Raw genomic sequence first — 21,487 nt, 5'->3', positions numbered from 1 at the left:
AGCAGTTTAAATTTACAAAGTGACAGAACTTGCTGAGGTTTTTACTCTGTGGACTCATTTTATTTATTTTAATATCTTCTGCTAGAATATTTCTATCCAAAGAGACCGAGTTTTGCCATGGAACCAAATATTTCATTCGACTATTTTATTGGTAGATTATCTTTTTTTCACCCTCCTTCGCCCCACCCTCGGACAGAGGCTCCCATGACGACTGAACGCTCTTGCAGTTGCAATTTGATCATCAGAGTAGTAAGGCCATAGGGAATACAAAACGTGATTGCGTAATATGCCTTACCACAGGCCAGTGGCCTATTACAATGAACCCTAAATGGGCTGGCAGACAGGTTTTCTATTATGAGACTCATTTTTTGTGTGTCAGTCGATTAGGGAAAGCTTGGTGGTTTGATCAATATAATAACTTGATTAGTCGTTTTTTTAAAAAACTTGGCGAGGTATAGTGTACTCATTTAAAAAACCCGATATAATGTCCGTAAACTGTATCCCAATTTTCATTGTGTTTTAAGACATTGTTTATAGTACACCATATATTATTAACTCAGAAACAATGGATATTTCTATTTTCAATGGGAGTATACTTTCATTCTTTTATTTCCCAAAAAAAAAAATTAAAGAAAAACGTTTTACTAGTAAATTCAAATTTCAGTGGGGACTTAGCCCCCTCCCCTCCAACAATACAAAATCTTAAGAATATGAGGTGTATATTCGATAGAAACGGCAAAGCACGCTTTTTTCTATTATGTAAATAAAATCTCTCCCCCACAGCTATGTCTACAAGTTTTAATTGTTTTGAAAAACAGTTCATTATCATTCAGAAACAAGCTTTTTCCAAACATGCGGTATTTTTCCGGTTTGAACGAAAAGCTCGCGTGTTACAAAGAGTGTGAGAGTTTTGGGGGTTAAATTTCACAGGTTCTTGCTATAAACGGGTTTTGTATAATTCCGATGTCACGGCAGTTGACTTTGGTAAAAAATTTGCGGGGGAGGGGGCCTAGTTGCCCTCCATTTTTTTTTTTTTTTTTTTTTTTTTGGCTACTTAAAAAGGACATTAGAACTTTTAATTTCCGTTCGAATTAGACCCCCGGGATATTCCAGGACTACTGGGTCAATACGATCACCCCAGGGAAAAAAAACAAAAAAAACATGTAGGCCTAAACATACATCCGTGATCTTTCTTCTGGCAAAAAATACAAAATTCCACAGTTTTGGATGTGGAAGCTTTTAACTTCTATAGTAGGGTTCTCTGATGGTATGATTTTCATTAAAGTTCTATGAGTTTTACAGTGTGTTTCCCCCTTTTTTCGAAAACAAGGCAAATTTTTCTCAGGCGCGTAACTTTTGACCGGTATAGCTAAACTTGATGAAACTGATATATTTGAAATCATCATCATAAGGATTCGCTCTTTACGCTAAAGTTTTTTATTGTTTTAAAAAATAAAGTTGTGAGACAGGGTCAAACTTTAGCGTAAAGAGCGAGGCGTTGAGGAGGGGGCAGTCTCTTTTATATAGGGAATAATTTCTGTTCGTTTTAATGTCGCTCCTTACTTTCAGTTTAAAAAACTTGTTTTTTTTTTAATTTCTGATTATTTTTTAGTTAATGTAGCTTTTATTTGTATAAAAATTTTACTTTTCTTTTGCTAAATGGATGTCTTTACAAATTAACTCACGTAACTAACTTCTATATTCGTGTATTTTTCTTCTGGCAAAAAATACAAAGTTGCAGATTTTTGCAGATATGAGCTTGAAACCTAAGTAATAGGGTTTTCTGATACGCTGAATCTGACGGTGTGATTTTCATTAAAATTCATTCACTTTTAGGGGGTGTTCCCCCCCCCTCTTTAAAAAATCGGGTAAATTTTCTCAGGCTCGTAGCCTTTGATGAGTAATACTAAACTTAATAAAATTTATATATTTAGAATCAGCATTATAAACACATTCTTTTGATACATTTATTAACATCAAAATTCCGTTTTAAAAAGTTTGGATTACTATTGAGCCGTATCGCTTGTTTTTTTATTGTTTTTTTCTATTATGTATATGTTATTATGTATATGAGGGGGAGGGGTCCCCTCTTAGTCAATACCACACTCTTTACGTTAAACGTTTAAAAAAAAATTTGATTAAAACCCCAGTGAATCACAAAGCCGTTTTAATTGTAATAGATAGCTCTTTTGAAAGCACTAAAAAAAATTGTAGCGTAAAGAGCGAGGTATTGACTTGGGGGAGAACCCTCCCTCACATACGTTATAATTTATGTTCGTTTTTATTTAGCAGTAAGAAATTAATAATAATAGGAACACCTTTAAGCCATTATATTAATCACCCCTTAATTATAAATAAAAGTCTTTCATTTACACAAGAGGAGGAGGGTAAAATTTTGCATAATAATAATTTATAAAAAACGATGTAAAAAGGGGAGTTGTTTTTTTTTCATTGTAAATTTTTCCTTTTTTTTAAAGGAAGTTTATAAGGTCAATAACCCCCATTTTTTGAAGTAAACGATATTGATCCGAGATGCCAAAATTACAGCCGCAAGGCTCACAATTATCAAATATAATGGTAGAATTACACACGATCTAGACCAACCAACGACCCCCGAACTCATAGTACCAGGGCCCTCTGACGCCAGTGTCAGCTCCACTCAAGCCGGAAGGAAGTTGAAAAGAGAATGGACTGCTTCTGATAATGCCTCAGCCCAGCCTACTCAAGATCGTGAGCTTGACCCCCTTCATGTTTTGCCAAGGAGTTCAGATGTAGAAGCCAAGTCAGAATTTGTAAGTATATAATTTTTTCTTTCCCTATTTTCAAAAATAAGGTAAATTTTCTCAGGCGCATAGCTTTTGATGAGTAAAACTTAAATTTGTTTCTAAACAATTCTATAATAATTCTATTTCATTTTCTTTCATTAACCAAATTAGCAGTATGTAAAGGAATGCTTATAACACTGAAATAGCTTATCATGCATTTCTAAAAAAACCTACCTTGTAACTTCTCTTCTAACCTAGACGTTTTTCTAATGCAATAATCCAATATTCCCTTAAACAAACTAACTATATGAAAACAGATAATTCGCCATTTCACAGATGACAACCATTCTTAAACTGGGGTATGTTTTGCACTAAGCTTTTGCGCACATCCGGCGCTTATCAAAATCTCCCATCGCTACATCTGAATTTTAATCCGGTCGATAGATATAATTTGAATTTTAAGTGAGGTTCTTGTAACAGGATGTATATCTCCGATAAGATATATTAACACATAGGAAGAAGGTTTTTAATAATCTCCAATTATGTCTTCACAGTGTTGTCAAGAAACATTATTTGGGCGAACTCTATTTCATTGAAACACTTAGGGACACTTTAAAAGATGTTTTCGAGAAAGAATTTGAGGCTGTTCTATTTGAACAGTGTTGTGAAGTCCGATATCCCAACTCGAAAGGGCATCGATCCTCCTACCTCGAAGGAAGCTCCCGGTTCCCAAGGGTCCTCCCAGGGGGGCTCTAAAAAGGACCATTTTTTTCTTCTTCTTTTAATTGTTCAGGTGATGGTGGGACAATGACTATGAGAAATTGACATAGTTTATTAACTTTATAGAAATAATGGTTATTTTACATAAAAAATATAATTTAAATAAAAATTTTATATATTTACATAAAAAATAATGATATAGCACCACCACCACCGACAACATTGGGTGATGAACCAAGTGTATTTACAGAACCAATTCTGTCACCACCAACAGAGTTCAGGGATGAACCTACACTAGTTCTAGAGAATGTGGAATGGGATAGGGGGTTTCTTAATGACTTTTTTGGGGAAATGGCAAGCCTAGATAACTTAAGATGTGATATTGACAAGTTTGAGGATCCGGAGTGGACAGAAAGTTTTATGCGTGAACATTTAGGTGATGCTACTAGTGCATCTGAACCGGGCCCTCATAATGAAATTCCATCACAGGACAATACAGGCTGGCTCGACCAATTGTCCCCAAACACCTTGGAATATGTACTAGGGGACTACCTCATGCTACATCCAAGCAATGTGATTGAACAGACTGGGAGTGGTGGTGTTATTGACAATTCCCTGTCACCCTCCACCATTCCACTTAATGATATAGATAGTAATAGTAATACAACAGCAACAGTATCCCCTCTTCCGGATTTTTTTTTGTCCAACTCTGCCTTGCACCAAACATTGGTCTACAGCGCCAAATTCGGTGACCCCTTTAACTCTCTAGTGTCGGGGGATATAATAAGAGATCCCCTGGCCATTACACATTCATATACTGATAAGATTAGAGCCATTCTTGAACAACACAGTGGGGTGTGGGGAGTGGGGGTCAGTTCAAAAGCATCAATAGCACTAAAAATATTTTTTTTAAATGAAAGCGCGGGTGAGATGTATTCGAAATACTTGCACAAAGAGATGTTGGCAATTCACCCGCATTTATCAAATTATGGGGAGGTTTTTCTAAATTGGGTTAATATTATTCAAAGTAAGTGGAAAAATTATAACGAGGGGGGTAGTGGATCCGTGGTTTTATTTATTGAAAGTTTAAATGTTAATATTTGTAGGTTTAAAAAGGACTTTATCGTAAGAGGGGGAGCGGGGAATCTTGAATTAAAATGTCATTCAGATTTAGAGGGGTGTAGGGGGATACAACGAATCTGTTTCGATATGAGGCTGCAGTGTTTCAAGTATGCATTTTTAATTGCAGCATACAGACCACTTAAAATAGCTGCATCTAGGAAAAAGTTGGACAAAATGGCAGTTAATGGTAGGGAGGGTTCAAAGTTCCCCAAAGTAAATTTTAATTGTTTAAATGGTCAATATCCCGTGACACTAAAAGGGATTGATATTTTTTACTGGGCTAATGGACATTTAAAGATTGGTGTCACAGTGTTACAGTATGAGCCAGAATTTGAAGAGGGTCAGCGTTCCGATAAAAAGGGTGTATTATTTCCAGTGCGGGCTCCTTCAATTGAATCAGTAGAACATTGGGTGTGGCTTCTATACACCCCACCCACGTACTCCAATTCAATTGGTCGTATTAATCTGATTAACGATATTAGTAGGGTTTTGAGGGATGGTAAAAGTGGAATGGCGATTGTTCTTAATGTCCGGTATGTCTCTCCAGATTTCTTTCTGATTTAAAGTTAAAGGATCATATGACACACTTCAAACGACATGGATACCGAATAGTGAGGGACAGCAAGTGGAGGTAGAGTGATTTTATGTTTTTCCAATTTCCAAAATATACTTTTACCGAGCAATAAGATCGGTTTAGACTGTGAAGATAAGCTGACAGACTTGTGCGATCCGTTAAATTATAATCATGCTAAAATATACGAAGCCAAAGGGGTGTCTTACGCTCATACACAACAAAATTCCAATAGTACCATACAAGTGTTGGATGTAGTTGAGATTTTGAGTGACGGTGAAGACTGCATGCGCTCGGCATTGGTCAGTCTAATCAAAACAGCGAATGGTGCAATTTCGCGCCTTCGTTATACAAACTATCCTATGCTCCTATCACCAGATGACATAGTGGACATTAAAAATCGTAAAATTTGTTGGGTTTGCAAGGTAGAATTTGATGATGTTGTTGGGAATGGGGGAGGAGGAAGATGATCTACCATGATCATTTGTGGCAGGAAATTACATCGGGAGGGAGTAACTTTAGAGGGGTAGCACACCAGTCATGCAATTTAAACGTTAGACAACAATATTTCGTACCTGTTTTTATACACAATTCCAATGACGACTTAAAGTTTGGTCTTCCGGCGTTGGCCCGCATTGCCAAGGGAGGAGTTGTAGATAACACATGGATAGATGGTTCTTTTTTATATAATATCATACTCAAATCATCGGGGAAGATAATGCTAATATAATTCATGTGGAAAACAGTTGACAAGGTTAACGAGTGTCTGAATCAAATCCGTTTTTTAGACTATTTCTGCTTCTTCCCCAAATCTTTAAGTTAATTGATTCAGGTGCAGAAAAGTGATAATTTTGATAGCTTCTCCCTCCTCAAACAGCGCTTCCCCGATAATGAAATGTATGATTTATTAACGTGTAAGGGTATATATCCATATGATTATTATAACTCTGGCTCGAGGCTAGATGAGGTGTCATTACGGCCCATTGAAGCTTTTTACAATTCTCTTACTGAGAGTGAGTGCACCACTAGTGACTACGAATGTGCTAAGATGGTTTGGGCACAGGGTGGATGTAAAAATTAGTGTGATTATTGTAAACAATAATTTGCCATTGACGTACTCATTTTTCTGGACATTGTGTGCAAAAATACGGATAAAATCTATGGGGAATTTTGGTTGGATTTCGGTTATTATTTTTCCACTCCCCATTTGGTGATGGACTTGATACTTAAAATCAGTAAAAAAGAAATAGGTCTGATCGCCGATGTGGATCAGCATCTTTTTGTAGAGAGATCAATGAGGGGTGGATATGTTTTTCACGGGGATCGTATCATGAAAACTGATCCGAGTGGACAGCACACCGATGAAAAGTCGGACGCAGTTTTTTTGGATATGAATTCTCTTTACCTATCGGCAATGTCTCACTACTGATTGCCATTTGGCATTTATAAATGGCTAGATAATCCCCGTGCTTAGAATTTTCCCGACATTGCTAGTGTTGAGGAGAATGGGGCACAGGAATGGTTTTTTGAAATTGACGGTGAAATAACCATGGAAATCCGTGATTCGGTAAAATACTTTGTTTTTCCGTGCATAAATAGACGGGTGGGTAGGGACTCTCTGAGCCCCTACAATTTATCTTTAGTAGAGGACGGAAGTATGCACTGGGTACCTTCAAAACAAAAAGTAATTGCCGACCTCAACCCGAAACATAATATCGTTGTTCATCACGTGCTATTGAAATAGATGGTGTCCAATGGTTTCAAAGTCACAAAGATTCATAGAGCCCTACAATTTGATCAAAAGCCTTACATGAAAACGTTTATTGACACCTTTGTTAGTAAGCGTTCACAAGCGAAAACGAGAGTTGAAAAAGAAGTCTATAAACTCATTTTGAACTCAGCTTTCGGTAAAATGTGCGAAAGCGTACGACACAGAAGTCGATGTGACATTGTAACCAACCCCAAAGATTGTGCTCGAATCATTGCGGATCCAAACTTCACATCGTTCACAATCATAGACTCTAATATGGTGCTCCTACATCACAAGAAAAGAAACATTGTATTAAATAAAAATATTGCAGGCGGAAGTGCAATAGCTGAAATATCCAAGAAACTCATGTTGTCATTTTATTATAATGTATGCAAGGTACAGTGGCCGATTGAGGGACAAGTTCAAGTGTACTACGGGGACACTGATTCACTCCTGTTAAAAGTCAAAACTGAAAATTTATTGAATGATTTGGAAAATGGCGAGTACATTAGGTCACGAATGGACTACACTAACTGGGACGAATCCCTCTACCCAGAGCTAGTGAAACGCCAGGCCCCAAATCAATTGTTAATGCTAAAATCTGAAACGGGTAGCGATCTGATATCCGGTGGTGTGTTTCCTGGACCGAAGGTATACTGTGTGGAAACGCACAGCAAGGATATCAAACAAGTTTGCAAGGGGGTACCTACACACTTTGTAAAAAATAATTTGAACATCAATGTGCATAGAAACTGTGTGGAACGTAATTTAGTCCAAATAGCGCAAGTCATGGCGATTCGCTCTTTACAATTTAAAAACTACACAGTTAGAGTTGAGAAAAACGCCATGTCTGCCATATCGGACAAAGTCTATGTACTTGAGGATGGTGTGAAGGTACTACCACACGGTAATTATTTAATTTCAGACCGATTTGAATGTATAGAGTACAGAAAACAACTCTGTCTTATAAAAATTAACTTAAATTCATTTAAAAAAGAAGTATAAATTGGGTGGGAGGGTTTTTTGGGTAATTGGGTGTTTTTTTTTAAATTCTTTTTTTCTTTATCACAAAAAATTTTCAATGTGTGTGTGTGTGTGTGTGTGTGTGCAAGGCAGATCAATTTCCACTATTTAATGCCGGCCCTGGCCCCGGCCCGCCGCAGCGGGCCCCCCGGCCCCTGGTGCTTCCCGGCCCTCCCCTGGCCGCCGCAGCGGCCGCCCCCGGGGGGAGACCCCAAAATTTAAAATGCTGTAAATAAAAGTGATATTTCAAGTGCTTTATTCCAATAAATGTTGTATTTTTTTATAAATAAATAAACAAAAAAGTTTATTTATTTAAGTGTTTTTTTTTCTAGTGGTTATGTAAATGTTATATTTTTTATTATAAATAAATTTAAAAAGTGTATTTTTTTCATGTTTAATGTGCCTTTTTCAAAGTAGTATTTTTTTAAAATTATTGTTACCTTTTTATGTTTATAATAAAAGAAAATATTATTCGTCTTCTTCTTCTTCTCATCATTATTATTATTATTATTATTATTATTATTCTTTAATGTACTAGTAGTAATAGGGAAATTATTTAGTCATTAGACAGTCATAGTCTCGAGTTAGTTGTCTAGGTGAACTGTTGAAGGGAACATGTATCAATTTAAAATACCATTCAGATCGTTTCTGTGTGGACCGTCAATGTCAGGCAAAACAACACTCTTAACTAAAATAATTAAAAATTGTGATAAAATTTTTGTTGAAAAGCCGAAAAAATAAACTATTGTTACAGTATTTGGCAGGAGACATGCGATAAAATGAATACGATTGCCTCGACAGGATTGGTGCAGGTATAATTAATAGAGGGACTTGATGTTTTCAACATTACTGAATCAAACTCTTGGCTGATTATTGACGATCTGGCTGAATCTATTGAACAATGGTCCCAAGAAATGCTACAACTGTTCACTGTTCGCTCTCATCATGAACAGATTTCCGATACTCTGGTTCTACACAATCTCTTTCATCAGAGGAAGTGTATGCGAAAACTTGCATTGACCTGTACCTACTATATCATCTACAGAGTTGTTCGTGATTCTAGCTCACTAATAACTCTTAATAAACAAATCTATCCAGGCGCCCCCAAATTTCTGCTCTCAGCATACAATCAGGCAACTAATAAACCCTATGGCTACATCCTATTGGATCTTAATCAAAATACACCCGAGGATCTGCGTGTAGTCACAGATATTTGTGACAATGAAATTACAGTATATCTCCCTGTGAACACTAAAAAGACCTATTAGTCGCTATCATGACACTGAAGAAACTACATGAAAATAGACATTTGTTTTCAGTTCTAAGCACTTCAAAACCTCTGCTTAGGAAAGCAATACTCAAACATGGTATTGACAATGATTTCATTAATCTAGTATCCTAACTTTGTTTAAATTTGACCGAGGTTAATGTTAAAGTGCCATATGTAGTTAAGCAACAGGAAAAGCAACATCTTTCCAGTGTACGTACATTGGCCTCTAAAAAGAAAGTAAAGAATTTTAAAAAGAAACGACTTCTTCAGGCGGGCGGTAGCTTTTTCACACTTTTACTACCAATAATTGCAGGACTTGTAAATAGTTTTCTCTAGATGGCAAAACCCTATAAATTGACTCCAATAGAACTCGCTCTCTCACCCGTGGAACACTTTGAGAACAATCTGAGTAAATTCCTTGACAATGAGAATATTGAGGATGATAAAAAACTGCTTTTACTTCAAGATGCATTTCTCCAAGTGGACAAACACAAGTGCTATTGGTCGAAGCCCACTGCCGCTGGTGCTATTGACCTCAAAAAAGAATCATCTCCTCAAGAGTCTGCTGCTGCTGAAACAAAATTAAAGAAGGAGGAATTGGATTAATTTTTTTTGAAATTTGTAAATATAAGGCCCCACTAATTTCTTGAAAAACTAACACCGACTCCTATCCAATCTCATGGAAAGTGATCACATTCAAGCTTAGAGTAATGTGGAAGGGATTATAATTCAGGGCAAAAGTTATAACTTACTTGATTTAATCTATGATATGGTTACAAATCATAAGGGACTATTATCATTTGACACTTATCTATACAACTTTCTAAATACATTAAACTTCCCCAAAAGTCTTATTGACAATAGACAAATTCTAAAAATATTAAATGAACGTGCATCATCAACAACAACAACATAGACACCATTAAAAAATGAAGTTGAAGAAGAAGAAGAAGATTTTAAATCAATTTTGGAAAATACTAGCACACCGCTGATAGCTAGACAAAAGCGAAGACATATAAAGCCAATGTCACCACCACCACCACCACCACCACCACCACCACCCACAGCCACTATACAAAAGGGTAGCGGATGTTACACAAAGTGTTTACGTTCAAAATGGTTGAAGTTGTGAATTGGGCTTAAGAAAATTTTGGTAAGATAGTGATTTTAAGTTCCCCTACCACTATTTCCAAAGTCGCTTGTGCTCGCACTCAAGGTGTGCAAGGATATCTACAAAATGAACTAAGCTGCCCTTCATATAAGCCTCATAGACTTTGCGCCAATCAATAGCGAAATACAAAAGTCTTATTCCCGCTCCATACAATAAAAGCAGATCTCCTCACTCTAGATGAGCTTCAACGACGTCACAATACACCGTACAAGTACATCCTACTTGCAATCAGTGTTTATAGTCGCTATGCATATGCAATTCCATTGCGATCAAAGAGAGGTGTTGAAGTTGCTCAGGCCATTGAAAGTATTCTCGAACAGGATTCATATAAAAAAATTCGAACGGATCGCGGTAGTGAGTTTGTTAATCACCATGTTGCAAAAGCACTAGAGAAATATAGTACACTGCTCTACCATAGTCACAGTCCTATAAAGGCTGCATTGGCCAAACGATTGATAATAACTATTCGACTTTTAATCTCAAGATATTTTACATTGAAAAATACATCGGCTTTTATTCATGATCTTGATAAAATAATGTTGATTTATAATCAACGAGCTCATCGATCATTGTCCAACTCTACGCCAACGCAAGTTCATCATTCTGATCATGATACAATTGACACCTTTCTTAAACAGTATTCCAATGAATCGGTTGTCAAGAAGAAGAAGAAAATTAAATTCAATGTTGGTGTTACCGTTCGAATTAATAGAACAACTAATGTTTTTGAAAAGGGGAATTACTTATGGTCCACCGAACTTTTTAAAGTGGAAAAAATCCTAGACACTAAACCCATAACTTATCGCCTGCGTGATACCAAAGATGAAGAGATTCTCGGCGGCTTTTATGATTATGAATTGCAAAAAGTTAAAAATGCTAGTGAAATCTATCAAATTGAAAAGATATTAAGGACACGTACTCGCAGGGGTAAGAAACAGTTACTTGTTCGGTGGCTAGGATACAACTCTGATTTTGATTCTTGGATCGGTGCTGAAGATATTGACAATGCCCCATGATTTCTATATAACATTCATGTCCAACGTTTCCGATCCTCTCTAAAACGACTTGAATACGACAAGTGATTTTTTGACAAAACTCTCCCCCGCCATCAAATTTGACGGTGCGTATGAAGTGGCTCTTGCTGACTGTATTCTCAAAAATACCTACGACATCCTGAGAAAGGATCGTAAATATGATATAAAAATTAGACTCTATAATTGGCCACCACCACCACCACCACCTTCAGGTGATCAAGAACAAATTCAAAAAATCAATTGTATGGATTATATGTTGAATTACTCTACGAGGAACTCACCTGTATGAATTGTTTATGTCATTTTATTAATAAAAGAATTTCCGCTCGTAAAAAGGGAGCTTTTCATTTCAACTATTCAAAGGAGGAGGGCAAGATCTACATTAGTTCACCTATTGCCAGCGAAACGGTTATTCTCAATGACAACCTAAGGGATGTTCTTGGCTTTAAGCTCAATATAATCAATGGTAAAAGTGCCGGAAACACTAATTTCATTATTGCTGACTACCCACCTGCCTTGTCCACAGACACTTGTATATTTCTCTACGCTTCATTTGTGGAAACATCGAGAGTCGGTAATTCAAATGTTCCCCTCCTGAGAATTCTTGAACGAAAAACCAATCAAGAGCATATTCATCACTACAATATAAAGCATCTTGAGTATGTTCCTGTAAACACTTCGTATTTGGAACTCTGTCAGTTAACACTAAGAACTGAATTAGGTGATCCTCTAGCAATTTCAACAGGCCTAGCAGTGATTACATGTCATTTTCGACCCATTGTCAACGAAAGCACAATCACCTAAAATGAACAATAGGAGAATTCCATTTGTCTGTCACGATATCGATTGCTATGTTGGTGCTTTGAGTCCACGTCAAATAGGCAATGGATTGGACTACTACAAGGGTCGTACTACAATGTCTGGCTACGGTCTTGGTAGCTGGTTTGCTAGGCTATTTCGTTCTGCACTACCCCTTGCCAGAAAATATCTTGTACCTGCTACGTCAAATTTTGCTGCCTCCACACTACAGGACTGGGGGTCGGGCAAGAATTTCAGGGAGAGTGTTAAGGAAAACATTAGATCATCAGCATGAGCAGTTGGTGAGCGACTAAAATCTCGACCAAATTGAGAGGGATTGAAAAGGATGCGTTTAAGTCATTCACTCATCAGTCTCCACCCAGGCAGAAAGCATAGTACATCAACAAGGAATTTGAGGACTAAAACAACGAAGACCAACAAGCAGAAGAAGAAGAAAAAGAAAAAGATTGTAAGCTCAAAGAAGGATTTCTTCTCTTAAGTTGACATATCTCCCCCACAAGGAATCATATCCATCAATTAGCTCCTCATTGAATCTATTCAATGCTTAAAATGTTGATGTCAGTGTCAAGTATGGCTACTCTGAGCAATTTCACCCCCAACAACCCCTCTCGGACACTATACACTTTCAAATATTTTCCAATGAAGACTATTTCATTGATTTGTCGTCAACATTTATTGATTTAAATGTTGTGGTGAACAACAACTCAGATAATACAACTCCAAATGCCGGTGATGGTCTCTCCTACGAGAACTGTATTCTACACAACCTATTGAAACAAATTAATGTATTCATTAATGGAACATTGGTGAGCACTAGCAATAATTTTTCAAACTATGCAAGCTACATACAATCTATGATGATGACGCCAAAGGCATACAAGGAGTTGAGAGGATAATCATTTTGCTATGAATATAGATCAGGTGTTGACACCGACGATGACTTGACTTCTGCAGTGAGCCAAGAGTATCATCTAGTTGGAAAATTAAATCATGAGATATTGAATATATCCCAATGGCTTCCCCCCAATGTCAAGATTGACATAAAGTTACAGATGGCCAAATCGAATTTAATTTTGAGAAAAACAATTCTTGCAGCACCCGATGCAACTTTTCCTATCACGTCGGCGAGTCTCCACGTCCGAAAACAACAAGTTATGAGCTCTGTTGCATTGGTAATGGAAACGCTAAGAGCCAATGGTAAGAACATTAAACTTCTTGTTCCCCATACAATCATCAATCAATGTCACAGTGCCATCGGCTCTCATAGCGATAGCGATTCACCATTTATCAATGGAGAAATCCCAACAAAATTTGCTTTGGTCTTTGTGAAGAGTGGCAGTGCCGTTGGATCCTGGGCTGCATCCCACCATGTTTTCAACTTTTTCGTTCTATATAGCCTTGTTTGCAAAGTGAATGGTATTCCACTGTTGACTCTATCGTTTGACAAAAAATCCTTCAGAACTATGTACGAGTTGACCATGCAATCCCTAGATCAAGACTCTCAACTATTTGAAAATGGAATAACAGATTCGATGTTTTCAAAAAATCATGGGGTTATTGTTTTGGACTTGTCTGGCACTCAGGATATGAGCATAGTACGAACTGGGAATGTATGTTTAGAGTGTACATTTGCCGATATTCTGACGGAGACTATCAATCTAAGATCATTGAGTCAATTTTAAACCTATTAAGAAATCACACCCGACGGCAGTGCTATACTAGATCTAGCACCCTGAACAAAAGCCAAATAATTAGTATATTTATTATAGACTCGTACATCTTGCAGTGCATTACCTATTGCCTACCATCGAACTTCATTGAAAAAATTCCGAGCATTAACAGTAACTTATTCATTGTTAATAACAGTCCATCAACTTTGAAGACAGGTCCATTGCTATGCATATTTCTAACAGCGAAGGACATCGAATTCTTTGATAATTTTGGTATACTGTATACATTTTACACTCAATACAACACCGACTGTATTGAAAAGTCGAGGACTAACAGTCTTAAAAATCAATAGAGTGTCAAAGAGTTAGTAATTAAGACAAGTGGCTTTAATGCACTACTCTTTTTCATGTTCAGATGTCGTGGCTACACCTACAAGCAGTTTCTCAACATCTACGTTGACTTACCTCGATTTAACGACTTTCTAGTGGAGAAAATAATTACAAGTGTATTTAATATTGATTTTTGTGCCCTAATAATAAAATGTTCTAAAGATTTATGAGAAATTTTTTATTCATAAAAAAAAAATTATATAAATTATAAAACTAATTTTATAATCTTTATATTTAATAAACTACTAGGTATTTGTCTACAACAACTAGTGCATTTAGATTATCTGAATTCACAGTGTACTGATCCTGATGTACTGCAATGTCAGGGTCACATTTCCTACAGTAGAGCATCACTTCACTCTTGTCATATATCTTTGTATAGTCAATGATACTATTCTCATTCATTCTATGGAATTCACATGTTTCAATTTGCTTATTTGAAGTAATTTCATAAACAGTGTCCTCAAGTGTTGAATCACATTCCGTCACAGCCAAATAAAAATCAGTGGGATTATAATCATAACACCCAGTGTCTTCACAACGATGACGTAGAAACCATATTCTTTTGTTGTTCCAGCAGTTGAATCGTTGACCCGGCTCCTCCTCCCAGAACAATCTAAAACCACGACGATACCAATCTCGTAGCAATAAACTAAAATCACGGTCAGGATTCTTTCCAATCATACCGGGATATGTATTCTCCCACTGATTACATTTATCAGAATGACAATTGGAGCTTAGGTGGCCTCTAGGATGCCAGTCACACACCTCTTCAAGACAGGAATTACAACCTTTAATTTGTACAGCATATCCTCTATGCAATTTACACGGGTTGCATAATCTACACTTTTCATCATACTCCTCAATGATTGTGAAATTCTCACATGATGATGACCAAATGCCCAGTGAGTACACACATAATGGACATATATGGAACATTTTTTTATGTGTTGACACTCTCACTACCACAATGAAACTGACGTAGAAAGAAAAAAAAGTGTTCGAGATAGAGAGAGAGAGAAAGTAGTAAATCATGCTTGAGCATCATCTTTTTCATGAAAAATTTCCCAAATTTCAAAACTACTGTTTAAAAGCCTATCCACATTATCATCTTGTCGTGTCATGATCAATATATCAATAAATTGTTTAAATGCATTTGGATCACGATGTAGAAGCTTCATACAATAGTCTAATGATGGAGAATCAGTTTTCATTATATCAACAAGCAATCCCCGAGAAAATATTTTCCTTTGAATAGACAACTCTAGAAAATCATTATCTAGAATCAAACTTTTGTCCATAAGAACTATATTCCTCATGATTAACTTTTTCTCGAATCTATTCATTTTTTAGAGTCCTAACTTTTTCACAATCAACTCTAGACTAACCAGAATTTCTTTTGTACTCTAGAAAATATATGCTAGTCTACTATAGAAAGAAAAAAAAAATACCATTGATTTAGAAACATTTTTATTGAACATAATTACAATAATAATATTCACTGATGCATTTTGTTCTCATCAATATATTTCGATAGAACATCTAATGCTGACCGAAGTTTATTTATATGGAGAATATTCACTTTTCCAGCAAAACATAGTTGCTCCTCCTGCTTAAACTTGCTTAATGATATCACGTATCTAGCGTACATACTATCCCATTCAAGACATAGTCTACAGCCAGCGGTTATTTCCACAGCTACATTGGGTACTCGTATATCGTTGCTGCTGCTGCTGTCGGTTCCATCATTAATATCCAATATTGTAAATGAACCACTCATTTTTTTCTGCAGTAATATTCTTTCAAATGAACTATTCCCTCACTTAAATCAAGTCTATTGCTAACATGAACTAAAATGAAAATTACTCCTTATATCCGAATCCAACTACCAATCAAGTTAGTGTGACCGCCGCTCTCTCTCTCTCTGTTTGACCTCTAAAAAATGGCTGTTAGCTCAGAAAAACCCGTCTGCTAAGACATGTACCGTTCGTAGTAATAGGTGACTAACCCGTGGTAAGTCAATGTACCGGTTAGACTACACTGTATATTCATGCCTCAGGCGAGAGGTAAGACAAATTACGCAAGCACGATTTGTATTCCCTATGGCCTTACTACTCATCAGATTGATTCCCAAGATGTTGCAGATAAAGTATTTTGCAAATATGAGCACATATCCTTTAATTCACCTAGCTACTGAATTGTAAAAAAGGGTTAAGAGCAGAAGCAGTTTAGGCTTATATTGTAATAAGTGTTTTCAGCCCCACCCCTTCACTTCTTCCCACCAAGGAGTGACTAGTAACCGTATTAATGGTAACCGAACCCCTAAAAAAAGGTTTTTTGAAGCATTATAATCAAACCAACTTACTTTGGTTTTATACGGTATTTGCAAATTAGCCTAAGTATTAAAAGAGGTCTTAGTAGGTATCAAAAGTTGGTTTATAAAAATATTTACATATTAAAGTGTCAAATCAAGGCAACAGGCCTTTTAGGGCCTGTGCCTTGACACCCTTTGGTGAGTTTCAGCATAATAAAAGTCATGAACATTTTCTTTTTTTAGGAAATATGAACACAAATCTCTGGATGACAGCAGAGCAGCTTTCTTCTCAGCAGAGCAGCGAAAATACCGACTCTGGTGGTTCTTTTTTGTAATTTAAATAAAAACAGTATGATGTCTAAGACAAAAAAAACTTTCATTTTATGAAAAATAAATCAATTACAATGTTGGGCATTTCGTGTGATAATAGATTGTAAGTAGGGAGCAACTAGTAATTGTACTAATAGTAACCAAACCTCTAAAAACGATTTTTGAATCTAAAGATTTTTGACAACAATATTGTTGCATGTATATGCATCAAAAATCGATTTTTTAAAGCGTCTTTGAATATATTAGATTCATGAAATTTAAAGTTACCCTCAAAAGTTACTACCGTTAAAAAAACTCAGAATTTTTGAAAAAGGAGAAAAACACGACAAGAAAATTTCCAGTTAAATACTTTAAAAGGTAGTCGGTAAATAAACACTTGCAATTGCCCACTAACTATAAATTTGTTGGACTCATAAATGCTTTCAGCATAGCAGTATAAAACTTTTACATAAAGAGCAGGGGCTAAGGAGGGGCGGTGACCCTCATAAAAGAATAATATTTCGTTTTAAGACCCCAAAGTCGCGCTGATTGATACATTCGATGAAATATTTTCCTTTTTGCTCAAGATGGGGGACTGCAATTCTCCTATACGGTGTTTTCGGCTAAGATGACTCCACTGCCGCAGTTTTCTTTTTAATTCGATAAAAGAGGCCTTAGTAGGTATCAAAAGTTGGTTTATAAAAATATTTACATATTAAAGTGTCAAATCAAGGCAACAGGCCTTTTAGGGCCTGGGCCTTGACACCCTTTGGTGAGTTTGAGCATAATAAAAGTCATAAACGTTTTCTTTTTTTTGGAAATATGAACACAAATCTCTGGATGACAGCAGAGCAGCTTTCTTCTCAGCAGAGCAGCGAAAACACCGACTCTGGTGGTTCTTTTTTGTAATTTAAATAAAAACAGTATGATGTCTAAGACAGAAAAAAAAAACTTTCATTTTATGAAAAATAAATCAATTACAATGTTGGGCATTTCGTGTGGAATAGATTGTAAGTAGGGAGCAACTAGTAATTGTACTAATAGTAACCAAACCTCTAAAAAAGATTTTTGAATCTAAAGATTTTTGACAACAATATTGTTGCATGTATATGCATCAAAAATCGATTTTTTAAGGCGTCTTTGAATATATTAGATTCATGAAATTTAAAGTTACCCTCAAAAGTTACTACCGTTAAAAAAACTCAGAACTTTTGAAAAAGGAGAAAAACACGACAAGAACATTTCCAGTTTAATACTTTAAAAGGTAGTCGGTAAATAAACACTTGCAATTGCCCACTAACTATAAATTGGTTGGACTCATAAATGCTTTCAGCATAGCAGTATAAAACTTTTACATATAGAGCAGGGGCTAAGGAGGGGCGGTGACCCTCATAAAAGAATAATATTTCGTTTTAAGACCCCAAAGTCCCGCTGATTGATACATTCGATGAAATATTTTTCCTTTTTGCTCAAGATGGGGGACTGCAATTCTCCTATACGGTGTTTTCGGCTAAGATGACTCCACTGCCGCAGTTTTCTTTTTAATTCGATAAAAGAGGCCTTAGTAGGTATCAAAAGTTGGTTTATAAAAATATTTACATATTAAAGTGTCAAATCAAGGCAACAGGCCTTTTAGGGCCTGGGCCTTGACACCCTTTGGTGAGTTTGAGCATAATAAAAGTCATACACGTTTTCTTTTTTTTGGAAATATGAACACAAATCTCTGGATGACAGCAGAGCAGCTTTCTTCTCAGCAGAGCAGCGAAAACACCGACTCTGGTGGTTCTTTTTTGTAATTTAAATAAAAACAGTATGATGTCTAATACAGAAAAAAAACTTTCATTTTATGAAAAATAAATCAATTACAATGTTGGACATTTAGTGTGATAATAGATTGTAAGTAAGGAGCAACTAGTAATTGTACTAATAGTAACCAAACCTCTAAAAAAGATTTTTGAATCTAAAGTTTTTTGACAACAATATTGTTGCATGTATATGCATCAAAAATCGATTTTTTAAGGCGTTTTTGAATATATTAGATTCATGAAATTTAAAGTTACCCTCAAAAGTTACTACCGTTAAAAAAACTCAGAATTTTTGAAAAAGGAGAAAAACACGACAAGAAAATTTCCAGTTAAATACTTTAAAAGGTAGTCGGTAAATAAACACTTGCAATTGCCCACTAACTATAAATTTGTTGGACTCATAAATGCTTTCAGCATAGCAGTATAAAACTTTTACATAAAGAGCAGGGGGCTAAGGAGGGGCGGTGACACTCATAAAAGAATAATATTTCGTTTTAAGACCCCAAAGTCGCGCTGATTGATACATTAGATGAAATTTTTTTCCTTTTTGCTCAAGATGGGGGACTGTAATTCTCCTATACGGTGTTTTCGGCTAAGATGACTCCACTACCGCAGTTTTCTTTTTAATTCGATACCATTTTCAAGAAGTATCAGGCTATTTTTCGAAATCCCATAACTTTTGTTTATGTAATAAGCTTCTACCATTGAGATTAGCTGAAAAATTACCATTATTGAATCAGTCTCAAGCGATTCTTCCTCACTTAACAGTTTTTTTTTTCAAAACTTGTTTCTTAAATTCTTGGTTACTACAGGCAAGACTCTAAAGCAAAATCTAACTGCTGGAGTTCGTTCTTCACTAGGTTGCATCTGAAGGCACAATCATGAGCATGTAGTCGTTCAATTATTTTTTTGCTTTTTCAGGGGGGGGGGGTGTCTTCCTTGATGCTTAGTTATCATGTGAGGATGTACTCTCATTCTCTTAAATGTTTTCGAGAGCATCAGTGCATGAAGTATTTTTTCCATTTTTGGATTTTATTAAAATTGTCTATTTTTTGGCCACCTTTATTTTTTTTATGTACTTTTTTTCAGCTCTTGACAATTACCTTCTAATATAATCAATCACCTTGGTTTTATTCCTTCTACCGTTAATACTTGATGAAAATGAGGATTCTTACGTTTTACGGATGATACACTCAAAAAAATTATACCTTTAGGTCCATCCATCTGAGGCTAAAGTAGGGGAAAAGTGGGAGTAAAGGGGAAAGTCTTGAATAGTTTGAAAGGAGGAGAAGGAGCCCGTGCAACTATGTTAGTAGGACTTGAGCTACGACGACTCATTAGCAGAAGTAGTAGCGGCTACTTAAAATTAATAGCTTACCAGCACATGTAAAAACCAGTGAAATGATATCCTTCTTCGAATCAAATGGCCTCGATACACTTACAGTTAGGGTAAATGATTGACCCCGCCTTATAATAAGTCTAGAGTCTTTTCCCTTTTCCATCCAATCATAGTTCCAAGTTTCATGAGATTTTCCATTTTCTGAAATATTTAAGTTCACACTAGTTACTTTCAATAAAAGCGTGTTGCTGGATGAAGCTGGAGGTCGTGGTAATTCAAATCTAACTGGGGTATCTGTTCTTTCAAATAATGGCCTTGGCTTATTGCCAGGGATCTCTTCAATGCTACTTCTTAATACTTCTGGTTTATGTGGCTTATCAACATTGTCTAACTCATTTGAATCACGCTTATCAAGATTTTTGATACAGGAGATACAATTACCCATTTTCTTTAACTAAACTAGAACAAAGTTACGTCTGTGGTTTCTACTACTAGATATCTTAGGTACAAAGCTTTTTTCTAATCTTTCTTTTCAATTCCTGTTGGTGGTAAACCACAAATGTGGCTAGTTATTAACTGAGAATAAAAACTTAAAGATGGGATTATTCTGCGTGATGTATTGTTTTGATTTAAGACCAACGCCTTAGCATACAAGCTCCACAAAATTGGGTAAAATTTGAGAGCCTCAAAAGACACACACGCAGATAGGTGCCTTCACCCCTCCCTCCCCATCCCTTAAATTTGAAGATTTTTCAAATATTTTATTTTTCTTGTGAAAATGGTATTAGGTATCATCAGCGCAGTACAAGTAGGGAGAGGGAAGGGACTACAGCAAATATGAAGCCCTCTTGAACATCTTAAGATATCACCCCTTTCGTAGAAGCTGATATTTTCTTTGTGAATGGTAAAAGGTCCATTCACAATGATATCTTACTAATACCGAGGTTTAGCTACCAATACTTTGATTCAATCAGTTTTTTTTACAATTTTCTGATTGACTGATGTCAATAAAAAAAAATCTATACAAAATTCTCATATTTGTCTCAATATTAGTTTCTGAATAAACACTGATATTGGTAATCTCGGCATTTGTAGAATATTATTGTATATGAGCCTTAGCTGAACCACACTTCATGATGTCTCCTAATGATGTCTTTTAAAATGATAATTGGGCTAAGCTGCGATTAGAAAAATTTAAGACAGATGAAACGTGTTTAATAGAAGATACCCTATTGGCTGCTTATCTTGCACAATAAAACACAAGGATTGATAACCAATTAGAGCCAATTTTATCAAAAAGCAATTGTTTCATGTTCATGCTTTCATTTACCTATAATAATTCGAATAGGTAAAAGAGAGGTTGCATAACAGCCTATAGGGCGACAGGCCTGCTCTTCTATTTTGTAATTACTGTT

General features: G+C 36.0%; 1 protein-coding gene across 1 annotated transcript in view; it reads right to left on the bottom strand.

Annotated features, from left to right (window-relative positions):
- LOC148945872 (annulin-like) overlaps positions 1-20,523 on the bottom strand; it is a 236,557-nt gene extending 216,034 nt beyond the window's left edge. Inside the window, exon 1 of the mRNA XM_089098455.1 lies at positions 20,112-20,523. Coding sequence (XP_088954581.1) covers positions 20,112-20,517 — 406 coding nt within the window. The 5' untranslated portion in view covers positions 20,518-20,523. The remainder of the gene's footprint in view (positions 1-20,111) is intronic.
- Positions 20,524-21,487: the final 964 nt, after the last annotated feature.

Source organism: Artemia sp. Qi Xiang Cuo, chromosome 12 (genome assembly GCF_049724085.1).
Source record: "Artemia sp. Qi Xiang Cuo chromosome 12, ASM4972408v1, whole genome shotgun sequence".
NCBI classification, from domain to species: Eukaryota; Metazoa; Arthropoda; class Branchiopoda; order Anostraca; family Artemiidae; genus Artemia; species Artemia sp. Qi Xiang Cuo.
Note: the sequence above shows the minus strand (reverse complement) of the source record. Positions and strands in the feature narration are given on the sequence as shown.